Genomic DNA, 14,157 nt, shown 5'->3' on the forward strand with positions numbered 1-14,157 from the left:
ACTCGCCGTGTTTGGAGGAGGAGGAATGCTGCCTATGACCCCAAGAACACCATCCCCACCATCAAACATGGAGGTGGAAACATTATGCTTTGGGGTGTTTTTCTGCTAAGGGGACAGGACAACTTTACCGCATCAAAGGGACGATGGACGGGGCCATGTACCGTCAAATCTTGGGTGGGAACCTCCTTCCCTCAGCCAGGGCATTGAAAATGGGTTGTGGATGGGTATTCCAGCATGACAATGACCCAAAACACATGGCCAAGACTCAAGAAGAAGCACATTAAGGTCCTGGAGAGGCCTAGCCAGTCTCCAGACCTTAATCCCATAGAAAATCTGTGGAGGGAGCTGAAGGTTCGAGTTGCCAAACGTCAGCCTCGAAACCTTAATGACTTGGAGAAGATCTGCAAAGAGGAGTGGGACAAAATCCCTCCTGAGATGTGTGCAAACCTGGTGGCCAACTACAAGAAATGTCTGACCTCTGTGATTGCCAACAAGGGTTTTGCCACCAAGTACTAAGTCATGTTTTGCAGAGGGGTCAAATACTTATTTCCCTCATTAAAATGCAAATCATTGTATAACATTTTTGACATGTGTTTTTCTGGATTTTTTTATTGTTATTCTGTCCCTCACTGTTCAAATAAACCTACCATTAAAATTATAGACTGATCATTTCTTTGTCAGTGGGCAAACGTACAAAATCAGCAGGGGATCAAATACTTTTTTTCCCTCACTGTATAAACCAGTGTGAATTATTTCCATGTGTCTTATTATATGCTTGACTCGGGCGAGTGAGTGAGTGGCTAAACGGCCATATGACCTACATGCTGTGGACTGTGGAGTGAGTCTGTACTGTAGATTAGTGCAGTGAAATATGTCCATAAGGAGTCCAGTCCATCACCGCTCCCCTGGCCTTGAGTCAGTGTGCTGGGCTCCATCTCAGCAGTAAACTACTGTTTCATTATAGGAGTAACAGCCAGGCTTGAGGCATGGCTAGAATAGACTGCTCATCTTGTTAGACCTTCTTCATGGGCTTACTTCAACAGTCATAATCTGCTCACTGTATAGGAGAAACAACGCCTGAATCAGGCCTGATTAATCGACTTCCGCTGCACATGAATATGACATATTTTCCTTTTTAATCTACAGTATAATTATGTTTTCTTTGACTTGTTTGTGTTGTGTTCCTTCTCTGTAGGAGCTGCAAGGAATCCATTGTTTTGACAGTGGTTCAACCGTACCCAGTAAGGATCAATCATTCCATCTTTAAAGGTTTACATTGATAAAATTCAGAGCGAACTTCTGGGATATGAAGTTCAATGGACTGTGTGTCTGTTGAGTCGGTGAATCCAAGAAAATCCGAGACATAAAAAGGTGGCCATATGTCTCTGCTGGCGTCAAAACAGGGAGGTAACTGCTTAGTGTTCGCCTGGCTAACTCACAGGGATTTCAGTCCAAACACTGAATACTGAAAGTTGTCCAAGTCCTCTCATGGTAGCATCAACCCCTAGCATGACACCCCAGATGAAACTCAACCTGCCACATTGACAGCTGATAGCACCCGGGAGGACCATATGAGGATGGATAGAATGCCACAATAACAGCTACTGTGAATGTTGGTGATATTATGATTCATAAAATAGGTCAATGAGATGGATTTGCGCCGTCACCACCAAAATAGACAATGACTTGAATATCAAATAATCTGAATATCACCATGTAAGTTCGAAGTCTGGCAGAAAACATTTTGTGTTGTATCCTGGCTTTGGGTAACATATTTCAGACTTCAACTCAACAACAATGGTTTACAGTGGGGCAAAAAAGTATTTAATCAGCCACCAATTGTGCAAGTTCTCCCACTTAAAAAGATGAGAGAGGCCTGTAATTTTCATCATAGGTACACGTCAACTATGACAGACAAAATGAGAAGAAAAAAAATCCAGAAAATCACATTGTAGGATTTTTTATGAATTTATTTGCAAATTATGGTGGAAAACATGTATTTGGTCACCTACAAACAAGCAAGATTTCTGGCTCTCACAGACCTGTAACTTCTTCTTTAAGAGGCTCCTCTGTCCTCCACTCGTTACCTGTATTAATGGCACCTGTTTGAACTTGTTATCAGTATAAAAGACACCTGTCCACAACCTCAAACAGTCACACTCCAAACTCCACTATGGCCAAGACCAAAGAGCTGTCAAAGGACACCAGAAACAAAATTGTAGACCTGCACCAGGCTGGGAAGACTGCATCTGCAATAGGTAAGCAGCTTGGTTTGAAGAAATCAACTGTGGGAGCAATTATTAGGAAATGGATAATCTCCCTCGATCTGGGGCTCCACGCAAGATCTCACCCCGTGGGGTCAAAATGATCACAAGAACGGTGAGCAAAAATCCCAGAACCACACGGGGGGACCTAGTGAATGACCTGCAGAGAGCTGGGACCAAAGTAACAAAGCCTACCATCAGTAACACACTACGCCGCCAGGGACTCAGATCCCGCAGTGCCAGACGTGTCCCCTGCTTAAGCCAGTACATGTCCAGGCCCGTCGGAAGTTTGCTAGAGACCATTTGGATGATCCAGAAGAGGATTGGGAGAATGTCATATGGTCAGGTGAAACCAAAATAGAACTTTTTGGTAAAAACTCAACTCGTCGTGTTTGGAGGACAAAGACTGCTGAGTTGCATCCAAAGAACACCATACCTACTGTGAAGCATGGAGGTGGAAACATCATGCTTTGGGGCTGTTTTTCTGCAAAGGGACCAGGACGACTGATCCGTGTAAAGGAAAGAATGAATGGGGCCATATATCGTGACATTTTGAGTGAAAACCTCCTTCCATCAGCAAGGGCATTGAAGATGAAACGTGGCTGGGTCTTTCAGCATGACAATGATCCCAGACACACCGCCCGGGCAACGGAGGAGTGGCTTTGTAAGAAGCATTTCGAGGTCCTGGAGTGGCCTAGCCAGTCTCCAGATCTCAACCCCATAGAAAATCTTTGGAGGGAGTTGAAAGTCCGTGTTGCCCAGCGACAGCCCCAAAACATCACTGCTCTAGAGGAGATCTGCATGGAGGAATGGGCCAAAATACCAGCAACAGTGTGTGAAAACCTTGTGAAGACTTACAGAAAACGTTTGACCTGTGTCATTGCCAACAAAGGGTATATAACAAAGTATTGAGATAAACTTTTGTTATTGACCAAATACTTATTTTCCACCATAATTTGCAAATAAATTCATAAAAAATCCTACAATGTGATTTTCTGGATTTCTTTCCCTCATTTTGTCTGTCATAGTTGAAGTGTACCTATGATAAATTACAGGCCTCTCTCATCTTTTTAAGTGGGAGAACTTGCACAATTGGTGACTGACTAAATACTTTTTTGCCCCACTGTATATATGACAAAAGTTGCAATTACATCCAGAAAGACCGCACAGAACTTGTAAAACATGTTACATTTCATATTTTCACACACAGCTCTGAAAATGATATAATTTGAGCATTTATTTCTTCTAATTATATTTTCCTGTATGAAGACTGTCTCAAGGGAAATAGCCTGATGTGTTATTCTACTGGAAAGGGCCTCAACTTGAGAAGAAGCTCATCTTGAAAATGTCTTCGGTTTGCAGAAAAAACAGATAGAGAGAGCTCCAGAATCCCATAAGATGCATGCAGAACCGGCTCTTCTAATTCAACCTTTAATTGTTCTCACTTATCAGACATAGCTGTGCTGTGACTCAATGACACAGACACCAGTGGGGGTGTCCTTCCACTACAAGCCCTTATAGCATCTCTAATCATATTCATGTATTACAATATGGGGAATTGAATGAAAACACTAGTGTTAACGGTAGTGGGATGAGGATGAGAGTGTAAATGGAACATTCTTCTCCCGCCACGGGGGAATGGCTGATTGGTTGTGGCTTATCTGAAGGGGTGGACCTGTTGCCAACTGTGTTTTTTATTCACCCCCCCGCCAGTCTCCCAAATCTGCGTTCATCAGTGCAGCCAAGAAGGCCAAGTTAAAGTCTAATCCAGTGAAAGTCCGCTTTGCAGAGGAGGTCATCATTAATGGACAGGTCCCAGTAAGTACAACCGTAGTGTTCTACAACCCTACATCACACTCTGCCTCATATTATTGTATACCAATGTTTTCCAAAAGGTAAAAGTATGCACCTATGATATTGACCTTGAATCTTCTAATATTGCAAAATATGTTGGACTGTTAAGCTGTATTGTCGTGTTCTTCTTTCCATTGCCTTTACTTGCCATTACACATTGTTCTCATTATATTAAAAAAATATATGTTTAGGTGCGGTGAAATGTGTTGTTTTACAGGGTCAGACATAATAGTGCAACACCCCTGGAGAAAATTGGGGCTAAGTACCTTGCTCAAAGGCACATTGACAGATTTTTCACCTTTATCAGCTTGGGTATTTGAACCATCAACCATTCAGTTGCTGGCCCAACCCGCTAACCGCTAGGCTACCTGCCACTATGTACCCCTCTAAACACTTACTGTGACCATTTAACAGTGTAGCGTAGCCTACTGATCAATTAAAAGGCTGTAATTATCACCATTTTCTTCTCATTTACAGGAATCTGTGAAGGACAACTCTCTACTCTTCATGCCAAATGTTCTGAAGGTGTACCTGGAGAACGGACAGACCAAATCCTTCAAGTTTGACAGTAACACATCCATTAAGGTACAGCAGTACACCCTGCCCTTCACTAAGACATCTTAATGGGGACATTGATAAAAAATGATTTTTCAATTGAACCTTACATCATTCATAGGCCACTTACAGAATAGTTAATTTCTTTGATCACTGTAGCATACCGTATTATCTTTACTTATGATTCAGCACGTGCATTACACACAGCACTCCTACAAAGGCAAGTGAGCTGTAACTTCATTTAAGTGTTATGCACGAAGAAGTAGGCCAGCACTTTTTTCTCATGGTATTTCTACACAAAACATCTCCAAAGTGTGCTGTTTAATCTGTGTCATTGTACGTAATGCAGCTGACATTTATCGTCACGTTACGCACTGTCTATTTGTGATTATGAATGTGAAAAATCCTCCATTTTGAATAGGTTTTATTGAGAGAAAAAACATTTATTTTCCATCATCTTTCTAGGATATGCAGTATTCCATAATCAAATTGTTTGCTTAAGAATTTATACATTTTTAGCTACACCTACAGTATCTGTAATGCAAATGAGTGCTTTACACAGCTTTTCTCCTCTCTTCACACCTCAGTCCCTCACACGGTGGTCCCCTACGCTGCAGCCCTGCTGTGCACGTTCCTGGCACATGCCATATTAATAATGAATGTCTCTTCTGTCTGTGTGAAAGGATGTCATCTTGACCCTGCAAGAGAAGCTCTCCGTTAAGAGTATTGAACACTTCTCGCTGATGCTGGAGCACAGAAACGAGGGCTCGGCCAGCAAACTCATGATCCTCCACGAGCAGGAGATGTTAACTCAGGTGAGGCGTTGTGGGGTTAACTACAGTGGGGTGAGCAGCCTCACACCCGGGTAGACGACAGATAGACAATATTAGGCCCTCATTCAGTTACAGTTACAGTGCAATCAAATATAACCCACGTTCGTTCATAGCAAGTGGGAATTGGGTGGTGGTGGGCATGTGATTAAATTATTTTATGTGAACAGAATGAGTGTAGGGTAACGTAGAGCACAATTGCAGACCCTCCATAAGACGGACTGTAGATAGAAATGATCATAATGGGGCTGAAATATTGTTTTACACCTGTTGCCCATTGTTGTTTTATGTATTTTATTATTATCATTATGGTTTATACATTTTTGTAACATTGATGTTGTTTCTGTATGCATACAAATTAGGATATATATTTTAAGACTATTTTGTACGTTTGTGATTTTTGTATTTATTTTCTTTTGCAGTGATTTTTTATTCATTATTCATTATTCGTGACATTTCATCACTAAATGTTAATTCCGTGGCCTCGCCTGTTGTCCTAGGTGACACAGAGACCAGGGGCACACAAGATGAAATGCTTCTTCCGCATCAGCTTTGTCCCAAAGGACCCCGTTGACCTGCTCAGGAGAGATGCAGTCGCATTTGAATACCTCTATGTTCAGGTGATTCACAGCACATGGAAGACAACACTGCCTGATTAACAAGTTATTATGTTGATTGTGTAATCAACATTTTTGTATGATATTCATTGATAAGCATTTGGTAAGATTTCATATAGAAACATTAGCTCAGAAAAATGTAAATTACCTAGTGTTGACTTGGAGCCCAACACACTAACTGCATTATGGTCAGCAACAATAGTCCAACCAGTTTAACCTTCTCTCCTTTCCTCCTCTCTTCATTCAGAGCTGTAATGACGTGGTGCTGGAGCGATTTGGGTCAGAGCTGAAATACGACACGGCCCTGCGTCTGGCTGCCCTGCAGATGTACATCCTCACCATCAACACCAAGCAGTCACAGAAAGTCTCGCTCAAATACATTGAGTGAGTGGCTTGTGTTTTCTCTGTAGCTCAGTAAGTAGAGCATGGCGCTTGCAACGCTAGAATAGTAGGATCGATTCCCCGGACCACCAATAGGCTACATAACATGTATGCGTGCAAGTTGCTTTGAATAAAAGCGTCTGCTAAATGGCATATAATATAACACTGCTGCACCACCACCAAGTCAGTATGGACCAGGTCCAATGTCTAGTCTGGTCCCCTAAAGTTCACACATGTCCCTGCATCTTCTCACATGTTCAATCTGGCAGCACATTGTTATGAGGGCTTTTTACGCCCTTACACCATCAGACTCTCAACACTTACTCATTTACTTGAGAATAATCTGAAAAGAATAAATCGCATCCACGTCAGATTAACTAATGATATCCATGTCAGATACAGTAACAATTTTCCCCCTGATTGTTATGTCGTAAATACCACAGGTAATTCATATGGATGTTGATTATAATCGATCACCTGTTGGTTAATCAACGAATCCTCTCTTTATAAAGGGATTGATGTTCGCTGAAGGAATGTATTCTGCTGTTCAATTATGTTGTACATAAAACTTATGTTACCAGTGTTTCTTGCTCTACAGGAAGGAGTGGGGTTTGGCACTGTTTCTCCCTCCTGCAGTACTGTCCAGCATGAAAGAGAAGAACATCAAGAAAGCCCTAACACACATTCTCAAAACCAACCAGAATCTGGTACCTCCTGGAAAAAAGGTACCTTTATTCCCCCTCCCTCTATCTCTCTTGTATCATAAATTGTCGTGCTCTCGTAAATTTCCCCGCTGTCAGATAATGTAACGCGTCAATGTGACTAATCACAGCGCCAGTTTCATTGTAAAAGAAATCCCCTGTGCACAATCATATTGTCAATAGCCTAAATTGCTCATGTTCTCTTTCAGCTGTCAGCATTACAGGCCAAGGTCCACTATCTGAAGTATCTCAGTGACCTGAGACTGTACGGAGGACGGGTTTTTAAATCTATACTGCTGGTAAATAACTACCTCTTTTTTTCTGAGCGCAAACTATTTGAATAACAAGACACAAAATATCAGAATATCATATCTCATTAACGAGTTCATGTGTATTGTGTTTCAATTGTTTCCCCTCTGCTCAATGCCCACAGCAAGGAGAGAAGCACACAGAGGTAACCCTTCTAGTTGGTCCAAGGTATGGCATCAGTCATGTGATCAACACCAAGACTAACCTGGTTGCGCTGCTGGCGGACTTCAGCCACGTCAACCGCATCGAGATGTACACAGAGGATGAGAAGAACGTCAGGGTAGAGCTACATGTTCTGGATGTGAAGGTGAAATCAAACATATCTTCAAAAGGGACTGAATGTGATATGATCATGACGATCAATGCAATGAGTTGACATCTAACCTGATTTAATAAGCTATATAATAGCTTTTTCAGCAATAACATTATACAAGGAAATGAATGCTCAATGAGAACATTGTGTTAATTTGTTAATGTGTTCGTTGTCGTCCTCTTATCTCCCTGTTCTCCAGCCCATCACTCTGCTAATGGAGTCCACTGATGCGATGAATCTGGCCTGTTTGACTGCTGGATACTACAGACTACTAGTGGACTCTCGCCGTTCCATCTTCAACATGGCAAAAACAGGGAACGCAGACACCGGTGAGTCTAGACTCTAAACAGTTCAGTTGTTTTCAAAAGCCAACAATACTGTAAGTTGATACATTAGCATCACTGCTATTATAGAAACGTGATTATCAACCGCTGTTTGGTTCCTTCTCAGGCCATGACTGCAGAGTAAAGCAGAACTATCAGGCTATAGAGTGGGCGTACAGCACCTCCTTTAGAGGGTGTGAGGAGCACCAGCACCACAACAACCAGCGGTGTACGTCCAGGGAGCCCTCCTCTAACAGAGACTCAGACTGCATGGACCATGGGAGGAGTGAGAGTGACATGTCCCCCGTCTATATCACTGAGATCCAGCAGCCGCCCCAGAACAACATGCACATGGCAGAGAGGGTAGATACCAGAGGGGGGACCAGAGGCCCAACACACCCCCAGCCCTACCTCTGTGCCCCCAGACCCAAAGCCCAGGACTCCCCCCGCAGTGCCAAGGTCTCCTTCATCTTTGGGGATCCACCGTTAGACAGTGTGAACCCCCAGAACCTTGGCTACCAGAGGCTGATGGACGAAGTCCCAGAGGTTCTACATGACAACAGCCCCATGTATGAGCGACTAGAGGAGGACTACAAGAGCAAGGATCCCATGGGGATAGACGGGGAGGGCTATCCGTACGGCGCCAAAATCTTCGGCAACACCGAGTGCATTGAGGAGCCGCTGCTGCACGACATCTGCTACGCCGACACCACGGACGCCGACGAGGACGAGGATGACATCAGCTGCGAGGAGGACATGGGGCTGATGGGGGATCTGGACAAGGCCACGTTCCTCTCGCTCTCAGGGTCCAGCGATGACATCATCGACCTGACCTCCCTGCCCCCGCCGCCAGAGGGTAAAGATGAGGAGGATAACGAGGATGTATTGCTTCACTCCCTCAACTTGGCCATCGCAGCCCCACCCCCAGGCTTTAGGGACAGCTCTGATGAGGATGAGCAGCACGGAGGGGCCCAGGGGCATGTCAGAAAGGGCCAGGGGACCCGTGACGATATCCCTGTATCCCTCATAGACTCAGTCCCCACACAGGGGGAGGAGGGCCCAGAGGTGGAGGGGGCCCTGGACGATGCTGTGGTGTCCACCTTACAGGCACTGGAGGCCCTTGCGGCTTCTGAGGAGCAGAGCCCACACCCACAGTCAGAAAATAGCACAGGTTCTTCTTCTTACACTATTGTAACGTTTATTCATTAACACCATGCGGATGTTCCAGCCATTAACTTTTAGATTTGTTGTTGTTGATTTTTCAATAAAAAAAACATTTTGTTCAATGTTTCCATTTAGTGTGCACATTGTTTCATTCGTTTTGAACATAAAACATTTCCTGTATTTCACTCATTTTTGGTTCCAGTCCTTTTTTGGTTGTTTTGTTGTTTTGTGGATCATTTCTTTTTTTTAATCATTTATGATCAGTCGCACAAATGCGTTTCAACTCACAGCTTTCATACTCTTTGTACCAATGAATTGTGTGCTTTTTTATAATATCTCTAAGATGCCTCAGGTAAAATGTGTTAACAAAATGTCTGTCTCTCTGTGGCACACAGGTGTAGAAATATCAAGGGCCTTTAGCCCCGAGTCCTCATCGGACTCTGGCAACGAAACTAACTCCTCAGAGATGACGGAGAGTTCAGAGCTGGTCGCTGCCCAGAAACTCTCTGAAACCCATCTGAGACTCTATGTGGCCACTGCTGAGGGCTACCACACTCTGACTGAGGAGAAAACAGAGTTTCCCATAACACCTTGTGAAGGAAAGGTCGCCCTGGCCATAAAGCAGAACCCTCAGGAGACCTGGGAGGGGGGGGAGGAGGAGGAGGAGGGGGCCAAGTCCTCAGCTGTGTCCTCCACCCAGATCCTCCACTCAGATGGGGGAGAGATGGAGCCAGAGACCATGGAGACCAAGTCCCTCACCGACTATTTCAACAAACTGCACATGGGCTCTGTGATGAGAAAGCAGCCAGGGAAGCCGAGTGACACTGAGGGCAGGATTCAGGGAGATAACGATGACTCAACAGAAAAACGACACAGCAACATCCAGAACTCAAATAGAGGGGATCCACCCAAATATAATTCAGACCCACCCAAATATAATGCTATTCTAAGGGAACCTCCATACATGAACCAATTCGAATTGGGGCGAACACCCTATCCGTATCGAGAGAAGCCCCCAAGATATCACCAGCCTCCTGAAAACAAAATGGCAGACAATCTTTCCCCAGACTGTGTGAGTGATTCACAAGCCTCGCACTCTGATAGGGGAACAATTAAGGGAGATAAGCAGGACTCAAATGAGAGAAGCCTGCGGTTAGACTCTCATTCCCGCTCCCCCGCCAAAGTCCCCCACAGTAGTGAGGAAGCCAATTTACCCAGCAGCGACCCACAGCAGCAGCAGACGAGGGTCCCCTCAGCCGAGCAGGATGTTACACGGTTACACGAGTATCACCTGAGTAAGCGCATGTCATTGTTACAGGGCAGCGAGGGCATCCACTCCCTCCAGAGCTCCCAGTGCTCCTCCATAGATGCTGGCTGCAGTTCAGGAAGCAGTAGCTGTGTCACTCCCATGGACTCTCCCCTCTGCACTGGAGAAAACATGCATCTGCTCTCAGAGTCTTCCCTCAAGGGGCTGGGCTATATTAGTGGGGAGGAGAAGGCCTATGGCACCCAAGGCCAGGGGACACAGCAGGGCAAGGCTAGACATCAGACCATAGATCCCACCCTGCTGAGGAAAATCCACGCAGCCACCAGTGCCGAGCCTGGATTCGGTACCATACGAGGAGATGGCTGCCACCGGATGCCCAAGATAAAAGAAACCACAGGTACAACTAAATAGAGCGGTCTTTTCCTTTGACGTCTGTACGCTTAAATGGTAAACACGATTCCAGGAGCACATTGAGGCTGTTGATAAATTATTCACTAGCTGGGGATTAGGATATGCATCATGATGTCAGAGTAGCATTATCCATTCAGACAGAAAGACAATAACAAGCATGTCACTAGCTAAGGACATGCAACAGTGCATACATGTGTAGAGGATGTGATTGGTATAAGAAATACTGCTGTGTACTGGTTCATCATGTAACACTTGCTGCACGGAGATCTGATAAAAGTGCTGAAATGCACCTTTATTCTATTTTACCCCACTCTCTGTTATGAAAGGACAATTAGAGCAACATTTTACTAAAAAGTCCTCTAATGAAAACAGGAAAGGGTTAGAGATCAAAGCAACGCACCATGTTGTCAGGGAGATGCTTAACGATTCTATTTGATTTTCTCCTCCCCCTAGTGTAGCTTGCACCCAGCTCGAGACGGCTGCAGGGGAAGACTCCTCCTCTGCTCTCTCCAACGAGGTCAACGCCACCGCCACCACCACCTCACCACCATCATTAACCAGTAGCAGCAGCACAGAGTCCAATGTGCCCAGTGCCACAAAGCAGCAGGGGTGCCCCTGCACTGAGCCCATCCCATGCCGCGCCCAGGCTTTCCCTTCAAGCTTATACCCATGTGACCCTATTACAGGCAGCCTCAGGAAGCCACCGCAGCAAAGGGGTCGGATGCTGAGAAGGAGCTGCAGCAGCATCACGCCGGGCTCTAGGAGCCTCGAAGCGCTGTTGGAGAAAACCAAAGCCACGCTGAGTGGGAGGAGTGCCCAGACTGTCCAGTCACCCGACGATCCCTCCAAGCCACAGAGGAGATTTTCTTTTTCCAAGACACTTTCCAAGAGCTTGTCCCAGGGATCAGTATGGTCCGTTAGATCAGTTAGCTCTCAGTCCTCTGGCAGGAGGCTCTTCAGAGGTTCCTCTATCATGCTGCCAGCATCATTGGATGCCAAGCAGCTCCAAGCCGTGCCACCACCCAGACTGGACAGCAGCACCTGGATGAGGTGTCATGGGCCCTTCACACACTGCTTCCCCAAGAGGAAGACCAACACTGATGATGATGATGATGACGATGAAGTCGGAGGTGGAGCAGGAGAAATCCCCACCTCCCAGCCATTCTCTGGGGGTCAGAAGGCACAGTCACTCCCTACCAGCCCCAGTGTTGACGCAGAGAACACAGTCTCTTTGTACGCCTCTGGATCTGAACCCTCCGCTGTGGCTGAACAGCTCAACATGGCCAGTGGTGTGACTGTGAGCGGCATGAGCCTGGAAGCAAAGCTGAGCCGTGTGAACTTACTGAAGGGAAAGACCTACACCCTCCCCCAGGGGTTCTCAGATGCACAGAGAGATGCCCTGGATATGATGGGCCTGGTGCGCTCCGGTGTATGCCAGGGAGGTGGCCAGAGGTCAGAGGTCAGTGAGTCCGACCTGTGGAGGTTCAGTCAGCTGCTCTCCATGGAGGCCCTAGAGCTGGGCAGCGCCTGCAATCACATGGCCCTGGTGCAAGGCAGCCCCCAGGAGACCCTACTCACCCTGACTCACAGTTTCCACACGGTCTGTTGCTTAACACAGGCCTGCATGTCACTGGTGGAGGGCTTGAGCCCTGAGAGCCGGCAGCGCGAGGTGGTAGCCAAGGTGGACGAGGTCGTCATGAACTATGTGTGTCTGCTCCAGGCTGCTGAAACGGCTTTGGATAGTTCCCCCGATGACCAAAGTGTGAATGCATTGACACGTCACTCCACCACCATGTGTGCTATCGTCAACAGACTGAGTCACTCACTCACAACACTCTACAAGTAAACATAACACGGTTATGATTAGCGATTTCAAAGCCATACATAAGAGACATGGGTTTATTCGACCCAAACCAATGTGAACTGCTGTGACAAAACCTTGCCTTGTGTATATTTTGTTTGATATGTAAAGTCAAATAAATTCTATTAATCATGATGACACTTTTAAAAGTGGTTATATTCAGGCCTCTGAGAATAACAATATGAACCTAAGGGTATATAACCTGATATTACTTGATAAGTACACTTTTACAAATTGATAATCACCTTTTGGGGTGTAATGTGTAGATGAACCACCAATAGGTCCGCCTTTTATTTGTATGAATTAACATTAATTATGTTACACATGATACATATTATGTGACAAAGAACTCTAGACAAATCACTGCGCAAGACAAGAAATTATATTATATGATACAGTCCCTGACGTCAGTATTTTTCATTTGCTGAATCCAACATAGTTTATGAATCTTTGCACATGTTCACTGAGTACTTTCCTCTTATTTTTGCCAGCACTACCATGACATATTAAAAGTAAAAAATGTTGCAACCTGAAGTTGATTATTGTCTCCTTTATTGCTCTCATAACGATTGTTATACAAAGTAAAGGTCCATTTCAATTATCAATTAAAAAAACATTATTGTTCTCTAAAGCCAAGTAATTTTCTGCTTACAGTGAGCGGGGCTTTCTCCTGCTTTCTCTAAAACCTATTTGTCACAAAAATTGCATAATTTATTCCAAAAACTCTCCTGGACTATGTTTGGTTGTATTAAATAATGTTTGATTATTTACTGTTTTACCATTTACTCAGTCCAGGGTGATGATCATGCATTTTGCATTAATGATGATGGACTGTCTAAGTTTGAAAGCCGGAGAGTATGTCTGCATAATGCATAATCTGCAGAGTAACCTTGCTTGAAGGCACAGGCTGTACAGGTTATCGTCACAGCTACTAGCTAATGTCCCAACTGTCCCTTTGTTTCTCTGAACTGAGGTTTCACTTTTATTTACAGAAAAGAAGTGGTATTTATTTATGTACGCAAAAGTAAGCCAGGCTTCCCCCAAAAAATGTGCTACAAAAAAATATGCTAAATAATTGTTCTTTCATGTCTCTGTGTTTTCATAAATGTCCTTCAATTCGCCAGAGGCTGAATGTATCTCACCGGAGAAAGCATCCGAGCGAAGGAAACAGCGCCACTCTATCTCAGTAGGTGTTGCCCATCTATCTGATGCTGTCTGATCAAAAAGAGTGTGATCTTGTTGCCGCCGTAGCATTGAACGCAAGGGCAGCCAGCGAGCATTTGGCCTCCCTTGATAATAATAATAAA

The 14,157-nt window shown here is 44.8% G+C and overlaps 1 protein-coding gene across 4 annotated transcripts in view; it reads left to right on the top strand.

Moving 5' to 3' along the window:
- The window catches only part of LOC106581916 (FERM and PDZ domain-containing protein 4), a 52,127-nt gene extending 38,743 nt beyond the window's left edge, over nt 1-13,384 (top strand). For 3 of the 4 annotated variants that reach the window (XM_014164378.2, XM_014164379.2, XM_014164381.2), the window contains 13 exons: nt 1,196-1,241; nt 3,978-4,082; nt 4,596-4,703; nt 5,357-5,488; nt 6,004-6,123; nt 6,368-6,504; nt 7,100-7,226; nt 7,412-7,501; nt 7,636-7,818; nt 8,024-8,153; nt 8,275-9,318; nt 9,707-10,975; nt 11,448-13,384. In XM_014164378.2, coding sequence (XP_014019853.2) covers nt 1,196-1,241; nt 3,978-4,082; nt 4,596-4,703; nt 5,357-5,488; nt 6,004-6,123; nt 6,368-6,504; nt 7,100-7,226; nt 7,412-7,501; nt 7,636-7,818; nt 8,024-8,153; nt 8,275-9,318; nt 9,707-10,975; nt 11,448-12,835 — 4,879 coding nt within the window. In that variant the 3' untranslated portion in view covers nt 12,836-13,384. Of the gene's footprint in view, nt 1-1,195; nt 1,242-3,977; nt 4,083-4,595; nt 4,704-5,356; nt 5,489-6,003; nt 6,124-6,367; nt 6,505-7,099; nt 7,227-7,411; nt 7,502-7,635; nt 7,819-8,023; nt 8,154-8,274; nt 9,319-9,706; nt 10,976-11,442 lie in introns of all 4 variants that reach the window. The other variant, XM_045704628.1, reaches the window with a different exon arrangement.
- The last annotated feature ends 773 nt before the right edge of the window (nt 13,385-14,157 follow it).

Source organism: Salmo salar, chromosome ssa21 (genome assembly GCF_905237065.1).
Source record: "Salmo salar chromosome ssa21, Ssal_v3.1, whole genome shotgun sequence".
Classification (NCBI taxonomy): Eukaryota; Metazoa; Chordata; class Actinopteri; order Salmoniformes; family Salmonidae; genus Salmo; species Salmo salar.